Here is a 21,760-nt window from a genome sequence, read left to right on the forward strand (position 1 = left end):
GTATTCTCTTCACCATAAGAATAATACGAATATAAACATTTTGCCATGATTCTTTTGTGTTTGCTGCTATCTCATTTAAATCCTGTCTGCCTAATAAACTACGAAACTAGAGTGAGAAAACGGCAAACGCGGAAGAACATACATATCATGTCATGTTTATATTCGTATCATTCTTATGCCTAATAGTAAGCGGCGGTAGCGCGGACAAAAGCAAGCCATGCCACGAGCGGCGACAGGCCATAACACTCATTATCAGAATGCGATAACAATGCATGACACATTACAGTAACGTATCTTCAGCTTAGAGAGACGTAAACACCTATAACAAAGAAAACGGCATTTATCAAATCAAAGAAAAATAAGCAATAGATTCAAACCAGACGAAGCACGTGAAAAAGGAAGGCTACCCGTATAAATACGGACGGTGCGCCTGATGCATAGCAACGGCTACCTGGTAAAGCTTAACTGCTAAGCTTACGACTCGAACCAAACTACTGTAGCAGTATCGTCATAAATTCAAGCTAAAATGTGTCTCATATTACAATGGACCAACTTTGTTTCGATTTGGAGGCGCAGCCTAAAACCTCTCTCCCCCCTTGAATTTCGAGTCTCATTTTTCAGGGGCAGCTTAGATTCGAGTAAATACGGCAATTTTCTGAGAGTTCTAGATGAATCGCCGTCCTGTAGTAATAGGAATTTTTGGAGTCGACATTTACTGCCCTTGCACACGTCTTCACTCACTGAAATTGTGGTCCTTGACAGAAGTACCAGCAAATCAGTAACCTTTTAAGATCTCACAACTCATGCAATTCATTTAAAACAGTGAACACAAATACACTCAAGGGAAGATAAGAGATTCAAAGCTTTTTTTTCCAATTTATTTACACAAAAATGAGTTTAACAAGAATATTTTCCACAGATTATGCTTCCTTGTGAATGCATTTGGATCAGCAAAAATTAAATTTGTAAAATTTCCCCAAAACAGTTCTTGGTTTGTTGCAAGGGCATTTACTTTTAATCGTTAATGGAAACAGAAAATTCCATAAAGTTTAAAAGTTTCTCCTGTAGTTTTCAGTGCACAATTACAAAAACCACAGTTGCAACATACTTTACAAAACAGTTTGAGAGTTCTTGCTTTCAAACCAGGGTTTAACATTTGAACTCTGGTTTGTAATGAAGAAAATAACATTTAATTTCCCATAAATACGTTCCTTAAAATCAAACAAGACTTAATCCATACTAAGACAATCTTGTGAATTTGTGTAAATTACCATGGAACCTTATCACAAAGACTTGATGAAAGTCGTATTCATCATCAATGATTTGACATAAAAACTCCCCCATTAATCTGAACAGAACATGCTAATTCTGTTGGTTTTCCAATAAAAATCTCTTCAAAACCCTCATGGTACTGGTTAATATGCCAGTTATCTAGCTATTTTCCCATACTGTATTCAAAACCTTCGGTGAATTTCAATCCCTTAAGACTCCTTTTAACTAGGTAAATCCATTTCCTTTTGTACTATTCTGTGAAGATTCTTAAAATATGCCATTTCAAAGTTGCCACAGCAAATTATTTCAAACTCAGATTGTACTAATACCAACCTGAGGCACAAACATACAAAATTAAGTTCACAAATAGGACATTCACATACAAATTTGTGCAGAATAAATATACAAAATTCAGCAATACCGATTATGAAAGTGCATAATCTAAATGTCACAGGCAATGTAAGCTCTGTCCACAAGAAAATTATTGAAAAACAAAGGTTATGTAAGTAACATAGTTTAAAAGATTGACTTTATTGACAGTAGAAACTTATTTTAGAGAGACTATTATTACAGATATGCACAGAATATCACATGAAAAATGGACAAATACTATATTTCACTTTCACAACTTTCAAGCAATCCCACACAAACACTTAGATACGGTATTCAGTCGTGTACATGATGTCCCGTTGCATAATGATGTCAGCGTATGACATTAGTGGAACAGAACTTTGTGAGTCTGCAGAATACTGCGTTGTACTATCTGTAACAGAAAATACAATTATTCCATCAACTTAGGACCAAGAGCATTCAAAACCAATAATATGGGAGACATTTTGAGATGAATGTTCTATAAATATTTCACATATTACAAGTACTGCACATACTTTAAGAACTAACACAAGTGTCAAACAATTGGCAGCTGCTGCAAAATGGTGGGTTGGAAAAGTTCCCGAGTCACACACCTCTGGCATTGGTACCAATACTTGAGTATCATCCTTTTCTGTGGATCCTGTCTCCTCTGCAGAAAGTATGCAAGAATCTGTCATTACTCATCCACTTGACTGAGTGGCGTTTAAAAGGTAGATCTAAGTGTCCTATACAGGGTGAATGGGTACAAGGGAGACTTCAGGATATTACACCAATCCACCTAACCAAGAAGTTCAAGGTGGTGTCTTTCACTGAAACTGAGCCAGTGGAATTTACTTAACCTGTTTTGTCCAGTGTCAAGGGGAGGGAAACACAAGAAGGTAGGCATCTATTAATCATTGGCAATTGAAACGTATGGCGAATGGTGCTATGCTTTAGGGGAATGGCAGTAAAGGATGGGAAAGGCCACTATGTGCAGTCAGTGTGTATGCCTAGGGGCTATTCTGACAGCTATTGAGGGAAAAGGGTGCAACCAAATGCAGATGGTGGCATACGTTGGAATAAACTGCGGCTGTCATGTGGGGTCCGGTCATACTTTTATCAGTCCAGTGACTGGCACAGAAGGCTGAGAAGACCAGCCTTGCGCACGGAGTTTCAACAAAGCTCACAATTTGCATCACTGTCCCCAGAACTAATCATGGTGCCCTTGGTACTGAGTCGAGTGGAAGGATTGAAACAGACACTTTGAAGGTTCTGTGACAAGCTAGGCTGCCACTTCCTGGACTTGTGTTATATGTTTGAGAACTAAATGGGTCACACATCCAAGGCTGCTACAAAGTAGCCGACTGTAGAGCACACACAAGGATTTTTTTGAGTGGGTGACTCTCCATTGAATCCAGATGATAGCCGTAGGAAACCGAGAAGTAGCGGTGTAAGACTGAAAGAAATGCCTCCCACAGGTGAAAGTATTAAAAACCTTGGTTAACTACCGAAGCATTCACAACACTTTGCCACAGTTCGAAGAGCTCCAAAAGCAGTGAAGTTCACATAATATTGGAATTGATAGCAGTGGGCCTTTTGGGGGAAATTTTAAGTGTATATCAAAAGGAGAGGCTATTGGTAAATGAGGGTGGTGTATTTTGTTGCAATAGACAAGAAACTCTAATGCAAGATAGAAACTGAAGCTCCATGTGAAATTGTTTGGGCAAGACTCACAAGGAGAGATCCCAGCAGTGGAACTGACATTTTTAAACCATCTATAAGTGATGTAGGATAAGATCACCAGTATTATACTCTACAGCCATTCACCCTTGTGGGCCCCCAATTGCAAGTAACTAACTATTTATTTATTTTTTTGGAATTTTGTGACATTCCCAATATCATTAAAAATAGTTGGGGGTTCAAATCTTGTCAGGCACTTTAAAGCTTTTAAAATTTTTATTGAAATGAGTTTGATGATTGTCTTTATCAATAAACTGGTTTATGTGTAATTTTTTTTATTTCTATTCCTTTGCCTGCATCATTTTAATCATCATAACTTCTTCATTTGCTTTGTTTTTTTTTCCCAGCACTATTTCCCCACTTGAAACCTTTCTTAACAAATCTTAATTTTATGTATTAATTTAATTTCTTTCATTTTTTAATCATATTTTTCTATCCATGTTATTGCATTCATTATTTCTATTCGTTTTATATATTTTGTGTTTGTTTTTTAACCGCTAGATCGGCATTTTGAAATATTTAAATATTATGATAGATAAATATAATTACAATCACATTCACAAAAATTCCAAGTAGGATACGAATGGTATAAAGGAAAAATGAGAACAAATAACAAAGATTCATATGATGATTAAAATGATGTGATAAAAAATAGAAATAAAACGTCACATTTAAACCAATTAACTGAATAAAAGTAGAAATAAAGTAAGATCAATAACTATTTAAAAATTAAAAAAGAATTGAAGCACCCAATTTTGTGCTTCAAACCCATAATGTTTAGGGTGTGAATGCCTTACCTTCTATCCATTACACCACACAACCAATCTATATTACTTTGAATTCCAAATTTTTATTTTCTTTGATTACTCACAAACAAGGGCTCACCACGGTGAACAGCTGCACAGGGTGTGATAACTGGGATATTAACCTACACCACTGCATAGATGGTTTCAACAAGTTGATCCCACCACTGCGGATTTCTCATTGTATCTGGGGTGGGCATAAAATGGTAATTGGATAATCCTATAACCCAGCAGACCCCTCTCCCAATATAACCAAAAACTTTAGAGAAAACCCCACTTTTCTTGAATTAAGTTCCCCAATCATATTGTAATCATCAAACGAGACTTTAATCATCCATCAATCACTGCTGAAGTAACAGTTTTGTTGGTGGTGGTCTTGATAAGATACCCTGTGAAAACACCTTCTCTGAAAACTTCCTGGAACAGATAGTTCAGAGCCCCCAATCAAGATGGAATTACATTGGATCAAATGGTAACAAACAGACACAAGCTCTTTGCAGATGTCCACATCGAAACTGGTATCGATAAAAATGACGTGGTTGTGGCAACAATGATTGTCAAAGTACAAAAGACAACAAAAGCTAGCAGAAAACCATGGGTCGAAAGCTTCAATTTTGTGTGTGTGTGTGTGTGTGTATCAACATACCAATGCTTTTGTTTGGTAAGTTAAATCATCTTTGTTATAGTCAGTCAACTACTTAATAAATCAGCAGGGCTGTATCTCAATGAGAACTTTAAAGTTTCAGCACAGGATGAAACAAAGTAGAGGAACTACAGCTTAAGTTTAAAACAACAGCTGACCATTCACTGGTCAGATATGAACCCAATAGGACTGTTCATAATAGTAGAGATTCTCCAGGATACACGATCACTACAGAGAAACCTCTAAAGAGACAGAGACTACTGCACAATAGGTGTAAAACAAGGCATAGGACTACAGATAGAGGGGTAATGAATGAAATGCCTGTGGCAGTCAAGAGAGCACGCCTTCAATGAATACCATAGCAGAATATTGTCCAGGGACCTTTCACAAAACCCAAAGAAATTCTGATCATACATAGAGGCTGTTAGTGGTACCAAAGTTAGTGCTTAGTCCCTAACAAGTAAGAGGAACTGAAATTGAAGGTAGCAAAGTCAAAGAAAACTCCCATTTTCAAATGTTCCTTTACAAAGGAAAACCCAGGAGAACATGAGCGACATCAGTATTTGTGTCATTTGTGTTGAGAAACAGCTGAAATTGTTAAAACTGAATAAAACTCCAGAGCCCAAATGACTCCCTACCAAATTCTATACTGAATTTGTGGCCGAGTTAGCCCTTCTTCAATTTATAATCCAGTTCTTGGAAAAAGACCAGGTCATACCCGTCTATAAAAAGGGTAGTAGAAATGATACACAAAACTACCGTCCAATATCATTGACATTTATTTGTTGTAGAATCTTACAACATATTCTGAGCGTAAATGTAATGAGGTATCTTGAACAAAATGACCTCCTCAATGCCAACCAGCATGGATTTTGAAACCCTTGATCATGTGTAACCCAACACGATATACTGAAGGCTTTGAATCAATGCAGTCAGGTAAAAGTTGGTGACTCAGTACCACACCTACACTTACTGTCAAAAGTTAGATTGTATGGGGTATAATGTGATATCTGTGACAGAAGTTTTCGGTAGGGAAGATGCAGCGTTATATTGGTTGGAGAGTCAAGACAGCAGTAGCTTCGGGTGTGCCGATTGGTCTACAGAGGAAACTGCTTACAAATCACTCCCGCGACACATTCTAGAATAATGCGTAAGTGTTTGGGACCCATACCAAATTGGATTAACAGGGGATATTGAACATATACAAATAAGGACAGTATGAATTTTCACAGGTTTGTTTGACCTGCAGGAGACAGTTACTAAGATGTTGAAGAAACTGAACTGGCAGACTTGAAAACATAAACTATCCCAAGAAAGTCTACCAACCAGGTTTCAAGTACGAGCTTTAAATGAATGACTCTAGAAATATACTACAACCCTCTACGTATCACTCACACAGGGATTGTGAGGACCAAGATTAGAATAATTACAGCAAGCACAGAGGCATTCAAATAATTATTCTTCCTGCACTCCACACATGAATGGAACAGGAAGATGTTCAAATGTGTGTGAAATCTTATGGGATTTAACTGCTAAGGTCATCAGTCCCTAAGCTTACACACTACTTAACCTATAGCACAGTGCCAAAGTACATCTGGATGCACGAGTGTAAAGCCACAAGGGGAGTAAAATACTAAAAAAAAATCATACAGGGCACAAATTGTTGAAATATATCTTTCAAACAGTGGAAATCCAGATAGGAATATCAACAATTTAGGAAAAGACAGCTTGCTACTCACCATAAAGAAGACAAGTGCAGACTGCACAGTCACAGCAAGTAGCAATCTGTCTTTTCCTACACCGTTGAAATATATCTTTAGTGTTCATGAAATTCATCAGTTCAAATATATGTAATATACAAAACAATGTCAAATAGAAAAGTTACCAAAATTTTCATCAGAGCAGGTTTAGGGGTGTGACATGAATGCAAATCACATATTGTGACAACTCTTCTCTGCCATCGTCTTTTTTCTCACTTCAGTGTTAATTACTGGCATGTACTGAAATGTTACCTACACTCCAACCTTATTATTTTTGGCTTTTTACGTTACAGCTGATGCACTAACACAAAAATTGTACTCACCGTAAGAATTTGCCAGGTATAAAAAACCACACTTTCATCGACCTTCAACTGCAATAAAAAAAAATTATGTTAGCCAAAGTTTTCCTTTTTCTAGTAAAACTCTTAGACTAACTGCAAATACTAGCGTTTTATAACATAAGAACGGACAAACACACTTAATTTTTGTAAAAGTTAGAAGAATGATTCACATCAAATTATATCTTGGAATAAATGTCAATCTTGTCAACAAACAGGACTATAATGTAATGAGGTACATACTGTATGATGAAAGGTCAATTTCATCAGGTAATTCTGTAATGTTCACATCAAAACGATCTTGAACATCATTTAGTATCTTGGCATCAGATTCATCACTTACAAATGTAATTGCCAAACCCTGAAACATAAGAATTAAATTTATATGTTGGTACTAACAATTACACAAGATAAATTTTGAAGTACAGAAAGAAGATACGCACTTTGGTACCAAATCGTCCAGCACGAGCAACTCTGTGCAAGTAAGTGTCCGAATTCTCTGGCATGTCATAATTGAAAACAATGTTCACTCTTTCAATATCCATACCCCGACCGAAAAGGTTTGTTGCCACCAAAATTCTCTGGAGAAGAAAAACAGGAGCATTGTGCAATCAAGCACAATATTAGTAAACAAAGCACAAATTCAAAATTTATATTTAAAACATCATTTATTACACCTGTACTGATAGCTAGCATTTGGAAATGTTATTTAATAAATATTGAGTGGAATTTAAGATGAATAAAAATAATCAATGTTTGCACCAACACATACTACTGGACATCATCTTCCCTCTAAAAGCGGAAGTCTATTGTCATCAAATTAAACTGTAGTCTTGTTTGACATTTTGGAAAGAAAATTTAAATGAACCTTTAAACTATTTAGTAAATCTGATATAAAGTTTTCAATTTTATTGAATATTAATGATAAATCACACTGGTTTTGTGTTTCAAAGTGCCTTAACATAGAACATACCTTTTGAAAATCCTTGAACTGCTGATACCTCGAGAGTCGCTCTTCCTGCAGCATTCCTCTATGAATGGCTATGGCTGGAAAATTCTGCTCTATCAACAGTTGTGCAAGGGCCATACACCGCTGTACTGATTTCACAAATATCACAACCTGAACACAAATTCTTTTCACATTAACACAACCAATCAGGAAGCACAATTTTATGGCCAACTTAAAATTAAAAAGAACAATGCAGAACAGCTACATTGTACATTACCTGATTAAATTCTAATATGTCAAGCAGTTCAAAGAGCTTCTTATTTTTTTCATTTTCTTTGAGCTTCACATAATGCTGTTGCAAACCATGTAGGGTTAACTTGGCTTCATCATCCACGTATACCTCCATCGGCTGAGGATTGAAAGAGTAGTACACACATTAAGATAATGTCCCCTCCCCCCAATACTTTCACTTGGATAGATGAATATTCTGAAAGGCTCGCACCCACTATCAGCAGACATTAAATGCCTTTTATTGCCCCAATTGGTGATTTTCCCAATAAATTAATATTTGTAAGTCTGCTTGTTATAGACTTCTACATTTTTATTTTATTGACCGATGGATTCTTAAACATTAACTCGATTAATAATGACCAAGGTGGAAGACTGTTAAAATAACTGACAATCAGTTACTAATTTATAATTATATTCTTGTACACCTTTACGTGACATGAGACTTAAAATTCACGAAGTATGTTCTTTTTTCTCAAATGTAGTAATTATGTTATTTCCTTGCACAAAATTATTTGCTTCAAAATGTGTTGTTGCAGAAATATAAGACTCACAGCTGCAGTAAGAGTTGATTCATACAGCTCATCTCGAATATTAAATATTGTGTTGCACTGGAATTGCTTTCCAGAAGATTGGTGGTATTTGGCAAGAATCTTATATGTGCAAACAGACATACACTAGAAAATATATCACACAGAATATTAAACTTACAATCTGATACTTCTACAACAGAAGACCAGTAAGCTAATGTAACTTACATTATTCCATCAGCACATATTATCAAAAATATGCTCAACATCTCAAATATTCTGGATATGTACCACTTGTGGCAATATGTGACATGGTGAAAGCAATAGTCACTCAGCAACCAGTTTCATCAGACATCTGAATGCAAAGAAACTTTTCTTTCAGTAATATTAATCCATCCAAGTAACTGCACAAGAGATGAAAATATATTGTTCAGTATACAATTTTTTTCATGGCATTACCAGACATGAACTGAAAATAAATCAAAAATCAGAACATTTATATGTGGTAGCACTCAAATACATACTAAACAAAAATGGACTCAGCAAAATCTAGCTGTGATTAGAGGAAGATTCTCCCACCTCTGCAATGAATCAGGTTTTTACAAAGCACTATTTTATGGGAATTTTAATGAATAATTATTAGATGCAAACCACACCTCAACTAAAAGAGCATAGTCTTCTTCATTAATGTGAAAATTTAATCACTCAATTCATTTCACAACCACCTCTACCAAATTAGAACTAAAAGATAGTGACAAAAATGATGTCCAGTAACATGTACATACTGAATCACAGCAATTACTGACTCAAAATTTCAATAAAACAAATAACTGTCATTTTAAATAAATCGACAGAGCCTCCCTCCAACTATTTCTGCAATCATCATTAAAAGCATACTGAATATATTTACGAGGAAATAAAGTTCGCCAGTTCCCAAATCTTAAAATTTTTGTTGAATGGAAACAAATACATATAAATAATAATTGTCCAGCTGTGCCTCACCTCTTGAATAACTGATGACATGAAAAACCCAGTTCTGAGGGATCTTACAGAAACCAAGAGTTCCAAGAGGCAGAGGTAAATAGAGATAGACAGGGAGACTATAACCACTACCACTTTAGTATTTGATCATTTTAGATACCTATACGCCACCCATGATTTGGGTAATTGAATATTTGCATTTTCTGTTAAGTATATTTAAGAGAAAATTTTCTGCAAAATTAAACTTTAAATAGATTCAAGAAGAAAACACATTTACATGTAGACTAGAAAAGAGACAGACCGACAAGATTTAACAATTGAGTCTCAATTTGTCTTTTAATGGCTCTAATGAAAAAATGTCAGTACTGTATACGATTCATTTTTAACACAACATTATATGGCCTTTTTGATACAAAATTTGACACTCTAATCTTACCTAGAATAATTTTGGTGACACTCAATCCTTCTGGCACCACAAAGTGTCATCCCCTTACAATCCATCTGGAAAACATTCCCTATAATACTTAACTGTGAAACTAGAGCATCTTTGTTCCCCTAAAACTGATAATTTCATCACTCTCTCTTCCAAAAACACAACCACCTTGTACTTTATCAATGAAAATACACAAAATGAAGTCTACACCAAAACACTTCACATTTATTACACCTGCGACCCCCCCCCCCCCCCAAAATGAATTGTTTAATGACCATTCCATGTACTTGGAAAATATTGGGCCCTTCTATGATCCCACTTATTAAATAGAGCGCGTGCCCACACGCATGCACCCCTGACAACCCCCCCCCCCCCCCAACACACACACCTAACCAACGTTGTCACGTAACTATCTATTGTTTCACAACACCAATTGAACATGTGTGTGGTCAGCACACAAAAAAATTTTGTGCATGAATGACACTTGCAATTTTCAGGACGACCTAAAATATATATGCATTGCATTATCTCCTCACATATTGGTAAGCATAATTTTCAATGTAAAAGAATTTTGTCAAAATCAGTACTTTTATGAAAATTCACCTCACTTCTACATTACTAAACATTTATTTAATCAACCCTTGTGAAAGAAGTGTTTACTCTTGGACTGTGTATGTTTCGCTCTTTCCTTATTTCCACATGTTGTTCAATCCACAGAAACGCATCCAATTTTAACACACCGCAATGTACCAGCCTCAATATTTACTTTTAAATTTAAATTTATCCATGTTATATGGATGTTGTTTGAGGTCTGCGACCGTATAATAAGATTATGTGGAATAATTTTATACTGCTGCAGTCACTTTTTACTAATATTTTATTAGCACAATGCATTTCGGCAGCATGCTGCCATCATCAGATACAGTTACTTATACATCAGCTGACAGATTATGTACATTAGTTGTGTGTGCCAGTGGGGTTAAGAATTGAAAAATAAACCTGTGGGAAAGGATAAATCTGTTACAGTGTGTGAATTATGTGAATAGCATGATTATGTAATATATATTAATAAATTTATTTAAATTTTTGTTGGTGATTTCTGTGTGCCAGAAAATTAAATCGCAAACAAAAATGTAAGTAAACGTATTAATATATATAGTCCCAAATCATGCTACTCACATAATGCACACACTGTAACAGATTTATCCTTATACGCAGGTTTATATTTCGATTCTTAACCCCACTGGCACACACAGCTGATGTACATAATCTATCAGCTAAGGCATAAAAAAAACTGTATAATGTACCTGATGATGGCAGCATGCTGCCGAAATGCATTGTGCTAATAAAATATTAGTAAAAACTGACTGCAGCAGTATAAAATTATTCCTCATAATCCCAATATTTACATTTTTAGAAATCCATACTCATCTTGTAGATACTCATTCTCTTCTTCAATCGTATGGAATGTGACTTATTTTTAAATTATTTGCATTCTGTGCTATGAAAACAAAAGTACCTATAACTACAAGGTGAACACTATTAAGAACATAAAATGAGAGAATACTGTGGATTGTGCAGAAATTTTAGGATATCATTGATTATGACAAATTTAAATATTGACGAAAAAAAAAAAAAAAAAAAAAAAAAAAAAAAAAAAAAAAAAAAACACCACACACTATATGAGACACTTCTGGATGAAGTTCAAGGACAAAATAAAGGAGGGCTATATTTGAGATGGGTCATGAAGAGTGGGACACAGCTGTAAATTAATAACTAGGCCAACAATCCTCATTTAACCTAACCGCTCTATGATACCGAGTGAACTAAAATTAAGCTGATGCCATTCCGAATGCTGCAATGCAGGCTCTACACATACACAGAGCCCTGCAGCATCTTAAGTATGTTCATTAAGCACTTCTCTCACAGGGTATTCTGGAAAAAAAGAGGAAGAAATAAAAATAATCTGAGATGTTTCCTATTTTGATGTCAGTATGCTGTTTGTCAGTTGGTTACGTGTTGATTTGTTTTGCAGATTGAGTGTTGGTGTAAAAGTTTAAGAAGTTTTCTATACGAAACATAAAGCTTATTGACAAGAAACTCAATGCACTGCTGGTAAAGCTGTTTCATCAGACTGAAGTAGGAAGAGAGCGGTGGCCCATTCAAATGACAGTTGTTGAAGTTGCTGTAACTAAGAGCGACCGTGCAGCACATGCCTCATTCTGCACCTAGTGCTTGACCCGTGTCATCAGAATTCTTTCTCCCCTCATTAAGAGTTCAAAAGATTTTGCAACACATTTTACACTGGTACCCCTACAGGATGCAGGATGCGCATCAGACAAAGCCCCAAGATAGGCTACAAAACAGTGACTTGGCCTTTGTGTTTTGGCATACAGAAATTGATGACATGCAGTTTGAGAATATTCTTTGGGCGAACAATTCACTTTTTACTCTTCATAGTGCCATGAACCCAGAGAACTGTCATATATGGGATTCTATTCCACCATATGTTGTGCAGGAGGATCCACACACACTGCTTACGTGACTCTGTGACATGGTTTCAAAAGCTACTTCCATCTCGCAGTGGTATTAGGCGTACAGTGGCATCTGCATGTTATACGAACCTCCTCCTGCAATACAGAATTCTAGCTTTGCAAGAACACGTTTCCACAACACTACCTTTGGTAACAACTGTATATATCTAGCCAATTTCAAAATGTGTGGCCCTACGAATCCCCCGACCTAAATCCATGTTACAGTTTGTGGCGATATGTGAAAGACCACACCTATCAGAGATGAATTCAGGCTCTTCCTGGTCAGAACAGTAGCATATGACAACTTATCGATCATAACACCAGGTATGCTGCGAGCAACTGTCGACCATGCCGTGTTATGGAAGCAGCACATTGCTGAGGTGGGAGACCATACAGAACACCTGTTGCAATTCATGGCCATACCCTAATAACCCCATAACAACCAGAGCTATCATGAGTTTGAGGGTTTGATCTTTCCCCCGTATTCCTGCATACACACCACACACTGACTGCTTACAGTGTCATACTTCCATTGGCAGCAGAAAGTGAAACTATTATTTTTTCAGCAAACACACCAATTACTGAACATACCTATGATGTTTCAGTGTCATCTGTTGCCCACAACCTGTGCTGCAGCTGTTGGAAAACTTTCAATTTAATTATAACCACCAGTACCTTTATTTTTCTTTTATAACTAGATTGTTGCACAAGATGGTTTAATGCATCTGATTATACAACCCTCTCAACGAACAATGAAGAACTATTAGTGTGAAGCAAAACATTTAGACAGCTACCACAGTCTTACCTATTGAGTAAGTACAACTAAGAGAGAAGCATACCCATTTGAAAGCACCATAGCCACGACACACACATTTCATTTTGCCTTTACATTTCAAACCCCAAAATGTATCATAAATCGGCAAAGGACAGCTTGGTGTAAATAATGAAGATGTTAAGATCAAATTCAACAAAACTTCAACCATTATTATCCCAATTAATAAGCGTTATGCTGACTCAATGTGAATTTGTAAGAAACCACTGACAGAAACGAACATGTCTATCAACACAATACAATGACAAAAAATCATTGTATTTTGTATGATTACTGTCTTCAAGCAGAGGTGACTTATCCTCAAATTTCTCCCACCAGGAGATAATTTTCTTCTTTAATTTGCATACATTAATTTAATACAACAAATGATGAAATCTGTAATACCAAATTAGGTTTGTAATGAACACAATGATTTTGCTGAGCCCAAAGCAAGGTATCTTAAAAGAACTATCACAAAACCTGAATTCAGATGTTTTCAGAGCAATCAATCAGGAAATTTTACATACGGTTAGATGAACAAGTGGCAGGTGGACAACAGGTCCTCTCGTGCCGAAGAAATGTTGCCACATGTGGGCTCCACAGTATTGGATGTACATCATCTTCCCACTGATGTCATTACATCTTCTGTAATGTGACAGCCCAACCCTGTATCATGCTGTAGTAGCCCAAAAAAGAGTGCAGCATTACCAATAATAATAAAAATTTCCCCAACTCTTCCCTTAAACCCAAGATCTTCTTTTCTTGAAACTTCTTTCTTGCAATCTTCTTTCTTCTCAACTTGGTCTCTTCTGTTCTTGAGGCCTACACCCCCAATATGAATCAGCTGCTCATAACTAAAATAAGTGATAACACCGAAGAATTTATCGTTGATGTGCTAATTATTTGAACTTTCGAATCACAACCACTACTGCTGTCATAAACAGTGGGTATACATAGGATGAGGCAACCACGGAAGAACTGCAGCACTCCTGAGAGTGAGAGCACCTACTAGACTTAACTGTGTTCCCTAAACAAGTAAACACCTCTTGTATCTAAGTGCCACCCGTGATATAAGAATTCTATTCCTAAGTTATAAATTGATTGTAAATTACATCTTGCATAAATTTCTTGCACACTGGCCGTATCTCCTTGCTTAACGTTGCGCTGAACATCATAACTTGTTTCCCATGAGGAGTGTTGCGAAAGATCTCTTGGACATCTCTCCTCATATCTGAAAATAAATAAATAAATCAAAATATGGTAATACACAGAATTAATGATATTCAATTTAAAAGGATCCAATAATAACTTCATACCAAGTAATTCAAGCATTTTATCACACTCATCAAGAATGAAGTGCTTCAGATGTTTCAAGTTTAGCTTCTTTGAACGAACTAATGCCAAAATACGTCCAGGAGTTCCTACAACTATGTGTGGAACATTGTTCTTCAATTCTGCCTCATCCTTTTGAATAGGAAGGCCACCGAAAAACACACCAACCTGAAATGAGAACATAGATTAGCTTGATTTATCATACACAAGCACTGCTACAAGAATCTGATGGGCTATGGAACAGGTATTTCAATAATAATTTTCGTAGTAACAAACTAATTTTGAAACTTTAACAGTAATTATGTTGGTTTTAAAAGTGGCAGTACAAGTACACAAACTGAATATGTTGAAAGAAACCATATATTTATTTTTATTTTTTTATTTTTATTTTATTATTATTTTTTGCGGAGGACAGAAGTACATAAAGCATTTGGGCACTGTCAAAGCAACTCTAGGATTCACCTCAACAAGACGGACAGGGAGGTTGGAGTTGAAGAGTGGAAGAACAATAGATGGGTGTGGGGCCATACATGGTCAAACATCTATTGTCATGGGTAGGAAAACTAGGTAATTTTAGGATAAACTGTGACAAAACAGGCTCCCCTAGCTTAAAAGTATCTCAAGAGATTTCTTCACCGAGTATGCAGAAAATAGAATTTTCCACACTGAGGCGAACGAACAGCACAGTAATTTGCTCTGAACAGTATATTGCTTGTCAAAATGTCCAGTCCGTTAAAAACAAAATACACAAACTTAAGAATGATTAACAGAACACCATAATACTGTGTGTTACTGAGCACTCTCATAGAGACGACAAAATACTGCCTGTAGTGCTATCACCATACGAATCTACAAGTTGCTATTGCAGAAGTACCTTAAAGAGGGGGATATCGTATTTATATCATAGGTGGCACACATTTTTGAGATAGGGAAGATCTGATTGCAATTAGTATAGATAAAGTTTCTGAACTGGTAGGCACGGAGCTAATAAAGCTAGACATCTACAAGAAGTTAACATACTGTGTGCGTACTGGTCACTTGGTGATAATGCGGACACTTTCTTTAAACTAATTGAAGCCCTGGGATCAGTCTCAGCCCCTAAAACTAACACAATAGTATGTGGAGACATGAATGTTAACATGGGTGTTGAGCTGACATTAGTAATAACTTCCTCAACACCGAGTCTTTTGGGATGACACAAATGATAATCACTGCTATGAAGTTATCAAAAAGTTCAGCATCAGTTTTAACCATGTACTTACAAATATTGACAGAGAAAATTGTGAAGTGTTTATAAAAGATCTTGACCTTTTGAATCATTATTATCAGAAAACAAAGCTAAAGAAAGATTTGGTAAAATCTGCAAAACTGCCAACCTACAAAAGAGTCTTCTCTGATTCTGTTCTTAATATATATCAATGACTTTCGAGGAAGTACAAGACACTGAGAAAAAGTTGCCTTTGCAGATGACAGCAATGTCGCAGTCACTGACAAGATACCACAAGTCATGTTAAAGAAAGTAAATGAAACCCCGAAGGAAGTTCAGTATGTAATAAATTAATGTTGAATATAAAACACAAATATACAGTATGCACCTCAGCATACAGTGGGGAAACAACTGTCACATAACACTTAGAAGATAAAGCTATAGACTGTGTAATGAACACAAAGCTTTTTAGAAAACGAACACTGACTGTCAGCTAAGATGGAATGAGGGTGCAGATACAGGCAAAAAGAATTTTATCTGCATGTTATGATTTTAAGAGTTTTAGCACTAATTTGTAAGTCAACATCTTGTAGGGACATATAACGCCTAGGTGCAATGAATTCATAGCTATGACATTCTTATCTGGGGACTGAAGGCACTAAACAGTCACAGTTTTTAAATTGCAGAAAAGGGACATAAGAGAAAGTAGGCAGGAGCATCATAAAAACTATTTAAAAAAATTAAGCATCCTTACTGCACCAAGTGGGTGCATGTAGCAATCTGTAGTGCATATCAAGGAAGACATTACCTATTATTTCACTAATAGTTCTACACATAATCATGAAACAACAGCCAGTCTGGACTCTTATTTACTATGGGAAAAAACCCATATCAGCATTTTCTATCAGCAAGTAAAATCAAATAATAAATTGACAAAGGAAATGTAAAAATTCTCCAGAGTTCAACATCTCACTAATCATGGGAGGGGGACACTGATCTAGTTTTTCAGGTGGACTCGGGAGCATAGTTGAATATGTGCAGGCATGGAATCTGCTTTATCAGCAGACTGGAGTTTGCGCAAAGAGTTCAAGAGTTTCCAATAGGTGCCCTTAGAGAATTCGGCAATGATTAAAGGGACTGTGTTTTATATTACGAGCTACCTGAAACAAATTGTGTGTAAATCTGCTTACACAACATGAAATGATACCTGTCAAATTCTATACAAGTTATGAAATCTAAAAAGAAAATGGCTCTGTAATCTCTCAAGTTTGGGGGAAGCCAGTACTGACAAACAAAAAATCAATTTCAGTTTTTTAACACATAAATAACAAAATTAATGCTAACTGCTCATTAAATCAAGCCTTCCACTGCTACAGACATGCTCTTTGCATTCTGTGCTGAGGCGACGTTTGTTATGGCTGTACTGCTCACTGAATGCTGGTGCCTGTGCTAGGAAATGGCCTTCTGACCAATATCAAATACTTATGATTCGATGTTTTGAAAACTACAAGGTGTACAACTTTGCTTTTGCCATTTGCCAATAGTTGGCGACAATGGTAAGTAGCAGTCGAAAGAAACAGATTGCAGACATCAGGCAGTTAGCTTGAACCTCGGTCAACATAACCTCATTCAAACATCAGTCGATTTATGTCTGCATCATAAAGTTTTTCTTGATTGAATATGTCAGTTTACGAGCCTAATACTCATCATTTGCAGGAGGTGTTACAGTTTTGTTTCAATATGAAGAAAACAGCAGCTGAGTCTCATCGAATGCTCTCAAGCATGTATGGTAAGGACACTATTAGTGAAAGAACGTGTCGTGAGTCGTTTCAATGCTTCAAGAAAGGTGATTTTAAAGTCATAGACTGACATAGTGGTGGAAGAGAGAATGTTTTTGAAGATGCAGAATTGGAGTCATTGCTGAGTGAAGACTTGCGTCAAACTCGAGTAGAATTCGCACGATTAGTGGGAGTGACACAGCAAGCCATTTCAAAACGTCTCAAGGCTATGGGCATGATTCAGAAAGAAGAAACTTGGATCCCGTATGACCTGAAACCAAGAGACGTTGAACGGCGTTTGTGTGTTTGTGAGCAGTTGCTTCAGAGGCAAAAACAGAAGGGATTTCTGCATCGCATTGTGACCGGGGACAAAAAATGTGTTCATTACAATAACCCTAAACGCAAAAAATCATGGGAATATCCTGGCCATGCTTCCACGTCAATGGCCAAACCGAATATCACAGCTCCAAGACCATGCTCTGCATCTGGTGAGACCAGGTCGCCGTCCTGTACTATGAGCTGTTAAAACCATGTGAAACAATCACAGGTGCTTGTTATCGAACGCAATTAATGTGTTTGAACAGAGCATTAAAAGACCAACGGCCGCAACACAGCGAGATGCACGATAAAGTGATTTTGCAGCATGACAATACTCAACCCCATGTTGGAAAAGAGGTCAAAACGTACTTGGAAACATTAAAATGGGAAGTGCTACACCACCCGCCATATTCTCCATACATGGCTCCCTCTGACTATCACCTGTTTAGATCAATGGTGCATGGCATGGCTGACAAACACCTCAGATCTCGTGAACATGTCACAAATTGGATTGATTCATCGATCGCTTCAAAAGATGAACAATTTTTTCGACACAGGATTCATACACTGCCCAAAAGATGGAAGAAAGTAGTGGTTAGCGATGGAAAATACTTTGAACGATATATGTGTAACCAATTTGTTTCATTAAAGCCTCAAATGTTGAGGAAAGAATGGCGGAAGCAAAGTTGTACACCTCGTATTATGTGAAAAAATAACACACCTTATGGTATGGTATGTTCACCCGAAGAACTGGTTTTTCTGTTCACTATCTATCGTATTTCCAGCACTGCATCAAATTACTAAAACATAGTACTAAATTTTAAAGCGTTCGCAGCAGCAAAAACGCATCGCGTAAGGCTGATTTTAGCTCACACACTGCAATGAATGAAATGTAGATATTATATTAGAAATTTCATTTAAAATTGAGAGCAGAACAATAACTTATTTCATTCTCAAGTTTTTGGTTTTATATCCAAAGGACAGTTGAGCACGACATGTCCATTAATGTCCTTGCACATCAATAATCATGTGAACCTTATTTCCTGAGATACGGAAGTCACTCATCCTCAGCAGCGAGATGTCAGTGGCTCAGGATGCATTCAGATGTCCATAGCACTGTAGGAAAAGCCAAGTGGCGCAAGTACATCCTTTCAAAACAACTGAGCAGCAGCAAAACAGGACATGTATACGCGCCCACAGCAGTGAAAGAGTTAATCTCAAAACTTCATTTCAGCACATAAGTATCCTAATGAGATATTTAAAGGGTCCTACTCTTGAAAAGACATATGCTGGCAGTATGTAAATGGTAAGGTTATGTTAAAATGCAGACTGAAAAGTTCATGGTCCAATTGGAAATTGATCCTACGACCTCCAAGCTCCCAGGCACACTTTCTACCGCTAAAGCAGTGGGACAAACACTCAATGTACAACATGCACAGGTATGAGAACAACTGTCCTCCAGCAAAATCAAAGATATTTTGACAATTGCATCTGACATCAATGCGTCACCAAGTTTGATGTTGCTGTCACAGACACTATCTAAGTAAATGAAGTGAAAAAATCTATGTAAGCCTGACAATACAGTAGGGTCTCGTTAATCTGAACTAATTGGAACTGGACCTTGTTCAGATTACCGATTTGTTTGGATCAGCAGGAATTACAGTGCCAAGTTTCTAGAATGAAGTATACCAAGTAGATAAGTAGGTACACCATGAGAACAAGTGTGGGAACAATAGCTCACTCTCACTACCTGCCCTTGTTGTTTGCATTGTTGAGACATTTGTAGTGTCTGAGGGCAGGCTGTTTACCTGAACAAGTTAATGAATGGTGATGAGTCTTTTACCGGGAGTACGGGTTGGCTGGACAGATTCAACAAACGTCATGGAATCCGTCAACTAACAATTGCTGGAGAGAGGCTTTCTTCTGACCGTGATGCAGCGAAGGAATACTTGGGCAAGTTTGAAAAAATGATGAGAGAGGGAAAGTATTTTCCTCAACAAATTTATAATGCTGATGAGATTGGCCTTAATTTTAGGGCATTGTCAACAAAAAGCCTGGCATCAAAAGCAGAAGACCATGCTTCTGGTATTAAAATGTTCAAAGATCGTGTGACTATTAGTGTGCAGCACCAGCTGCCTTTAATGCTGATGGTCAAATCTGCTAGGCCCAAAAACTGCAACAGGAAGTTACTGCCCGTATATTATCGCAACCAGAAAAAAGCATGGCTGGATGGTAAGCTGTTCAAAGAATGGTTTCACGCCCAGTTTGTTCCCTCAGTGCGTCGGTTTCTAAGGAAAATCATATGTCTCCCAGTGCAATACTTTTGCTTGATAATACGCCATCTCACCCCAGCACTGAGGAATTATGTCATGGAGCAATTGTCGCGAAGTTTTTGCCGCCGAATACACCACTGCTACAGCTGGTGGGACCAGGGCGTACTGCAAATGGATTTACAGAAAACAACTTTTAAGAATGCTGATCCAAGATGTTAGCATTCCTTTAGTGGACAAAATAAAAAAGTCCAATGTGAAGGATGTTGTTTATTGGGCCACTGAGGCATGGCAGAATATTTCAGAAAATACTCTGAGAAAATCGTGGAGAAAACTGGACATCTCTTGAATTTCAGGACAACCTAGTTGAAAATGAAGAGGAAAATCTCCTACGAATGACACAGACAATCCCTGCATGTGAAGAAGCTAGTGACGGAGATGTAGATGATTGGATGGCAGCATGTGGGGCACATGTGGAGAACCTTACTGACGCTGATTTAGTTGCTGCTGTGACTCTAGACCAGGAAGAAGTGGATTGCTGCGACGGGAAGTGACAATAAGCCTGAAAGCGACAAAGGAGAGCTGATGCCACACAGTGACGCAGCAGAAGCCCTTGACCTCAGTTACGTTATTTGAAGCAACAGCCCACTGCTACACCTGCTGATTTGATGTTAATGACACGATGGCACAACTATGTGTCATAGAACAGTCTGTATTCATTACACCATAAAACAATGACTGGGTTATTGTCATCTAAAAAGTAGGGATAAAATGTCTGCGGTATTACCTAATGTTTTCTTGCCAATATTTCTAATACATTTTTACTGTACTGTTAAAATAAAATAGTGTGTATGTATACCATACTTAGACTAACATTTTTCATGTTCGGATTACCGGGACTCTGCTGTACCTTGATGTATTTCAAAATTATTCTGCTGATTTACTGCTTCCCAGCGGGCACTTGAAACACATTCAATTTACTACTAATGTTCTTTATTATTCTACTTAAAATCTGTACAAAGGTATGTCCAAACAGCCTACAATTTAATCAGAGATACCACTAAAAATGAGCACAAAATGTCTACAATGGATAAAAAATGTATATCTCAGAAAAGTTCAATGAATCTAGAATTTAACTGATTCTCCATTATACACCCAACTCATTATCACCCTCTGATTACTGTACTACCTGCAACAATCAGCTCTGCATACATTTACACTCTACAGTTACAGAAATAAAGTTCATTTTCTGGGACCTAGCCCGTACTGAAAGTTTGAGACTCCAAGCTACAAAATTAATATCACAGATAATGTCCCTTTGAATCCTTCTTGGTCCCCTTTTAACCACACATACGGCATTACCATGAAAGTTATCATCTACTTCTTGAACATGGTTTCCTTAACAAACAGGATTAATAGAAG

At 36.9% G+C, this 21,760-nt stretch overlaps 1 protein-coding gene across 2 annotated transcripts in view; it reads right to left on the bottom strand.

The window, feature by feature from the left end:
* Positions 1–1,784: 1,784 nt before the first annotated feature.
* The window catches only part of LOC124796238 (ATP-dependent RNA helicase WM6), a 30,717-nt gene continuing 10,741 nt past the window's right edge, over positions 1,785–21,760 (bottom strand). For both annotated transcript variants that reach the window (XM_047260327.1, XM_047260326.1), the window contains exons 4-11: positions 14,750–14,933; positions 14,546–14,664; positions 8,134–8,265; positions 7,881–8,027; positions 7,351–7,488; positions 7,151–7,268; positions 6,893–6,940; positions 1,785–2,035 (exon numbers count right to left, since the gene is read on the bottom strand). In XM_047260327.1, coding sequence (XP_047116283.1) covers positions 6,927–6,940; positions 7,151–7,268; positions 7,351–7,488; positions 7,881–8,027; positions 8,134–8,265; positions 14,546–14,664; positions 14,750–14,933 — 852 coding nt within the window. In that variant the 3' untranslated portion in view covers positions 1,785–2,035; positions 6,893–6,926. The remainder of the gene's footprint in view (positions 2,036–6,892; positions 6,941–7,150; positions 7,269–7,350; positions 7,489–7,880; positions 8,028–8,133; positions 8,266–14,545; positions 14,665–14,749; positions 14,934–21,760) is intronic.

This window comes from Schistocerca piceifrons, chromosome 4 (genome assembly GCF_021461385.2).
Source record: "Schistocerca piceifrons isolate TAMUIC-IGC-003096 chromosome 4, iqSchPice1.1, whole genome shotgun sequence".
In the NCBI taxonomy this organism is placed as follows: Eukaryota; Metazoa; Arthropoda; class Insecta; order Orthoptera; family Acrididae; genus Schistocerca; species Schistocerca piceifrons.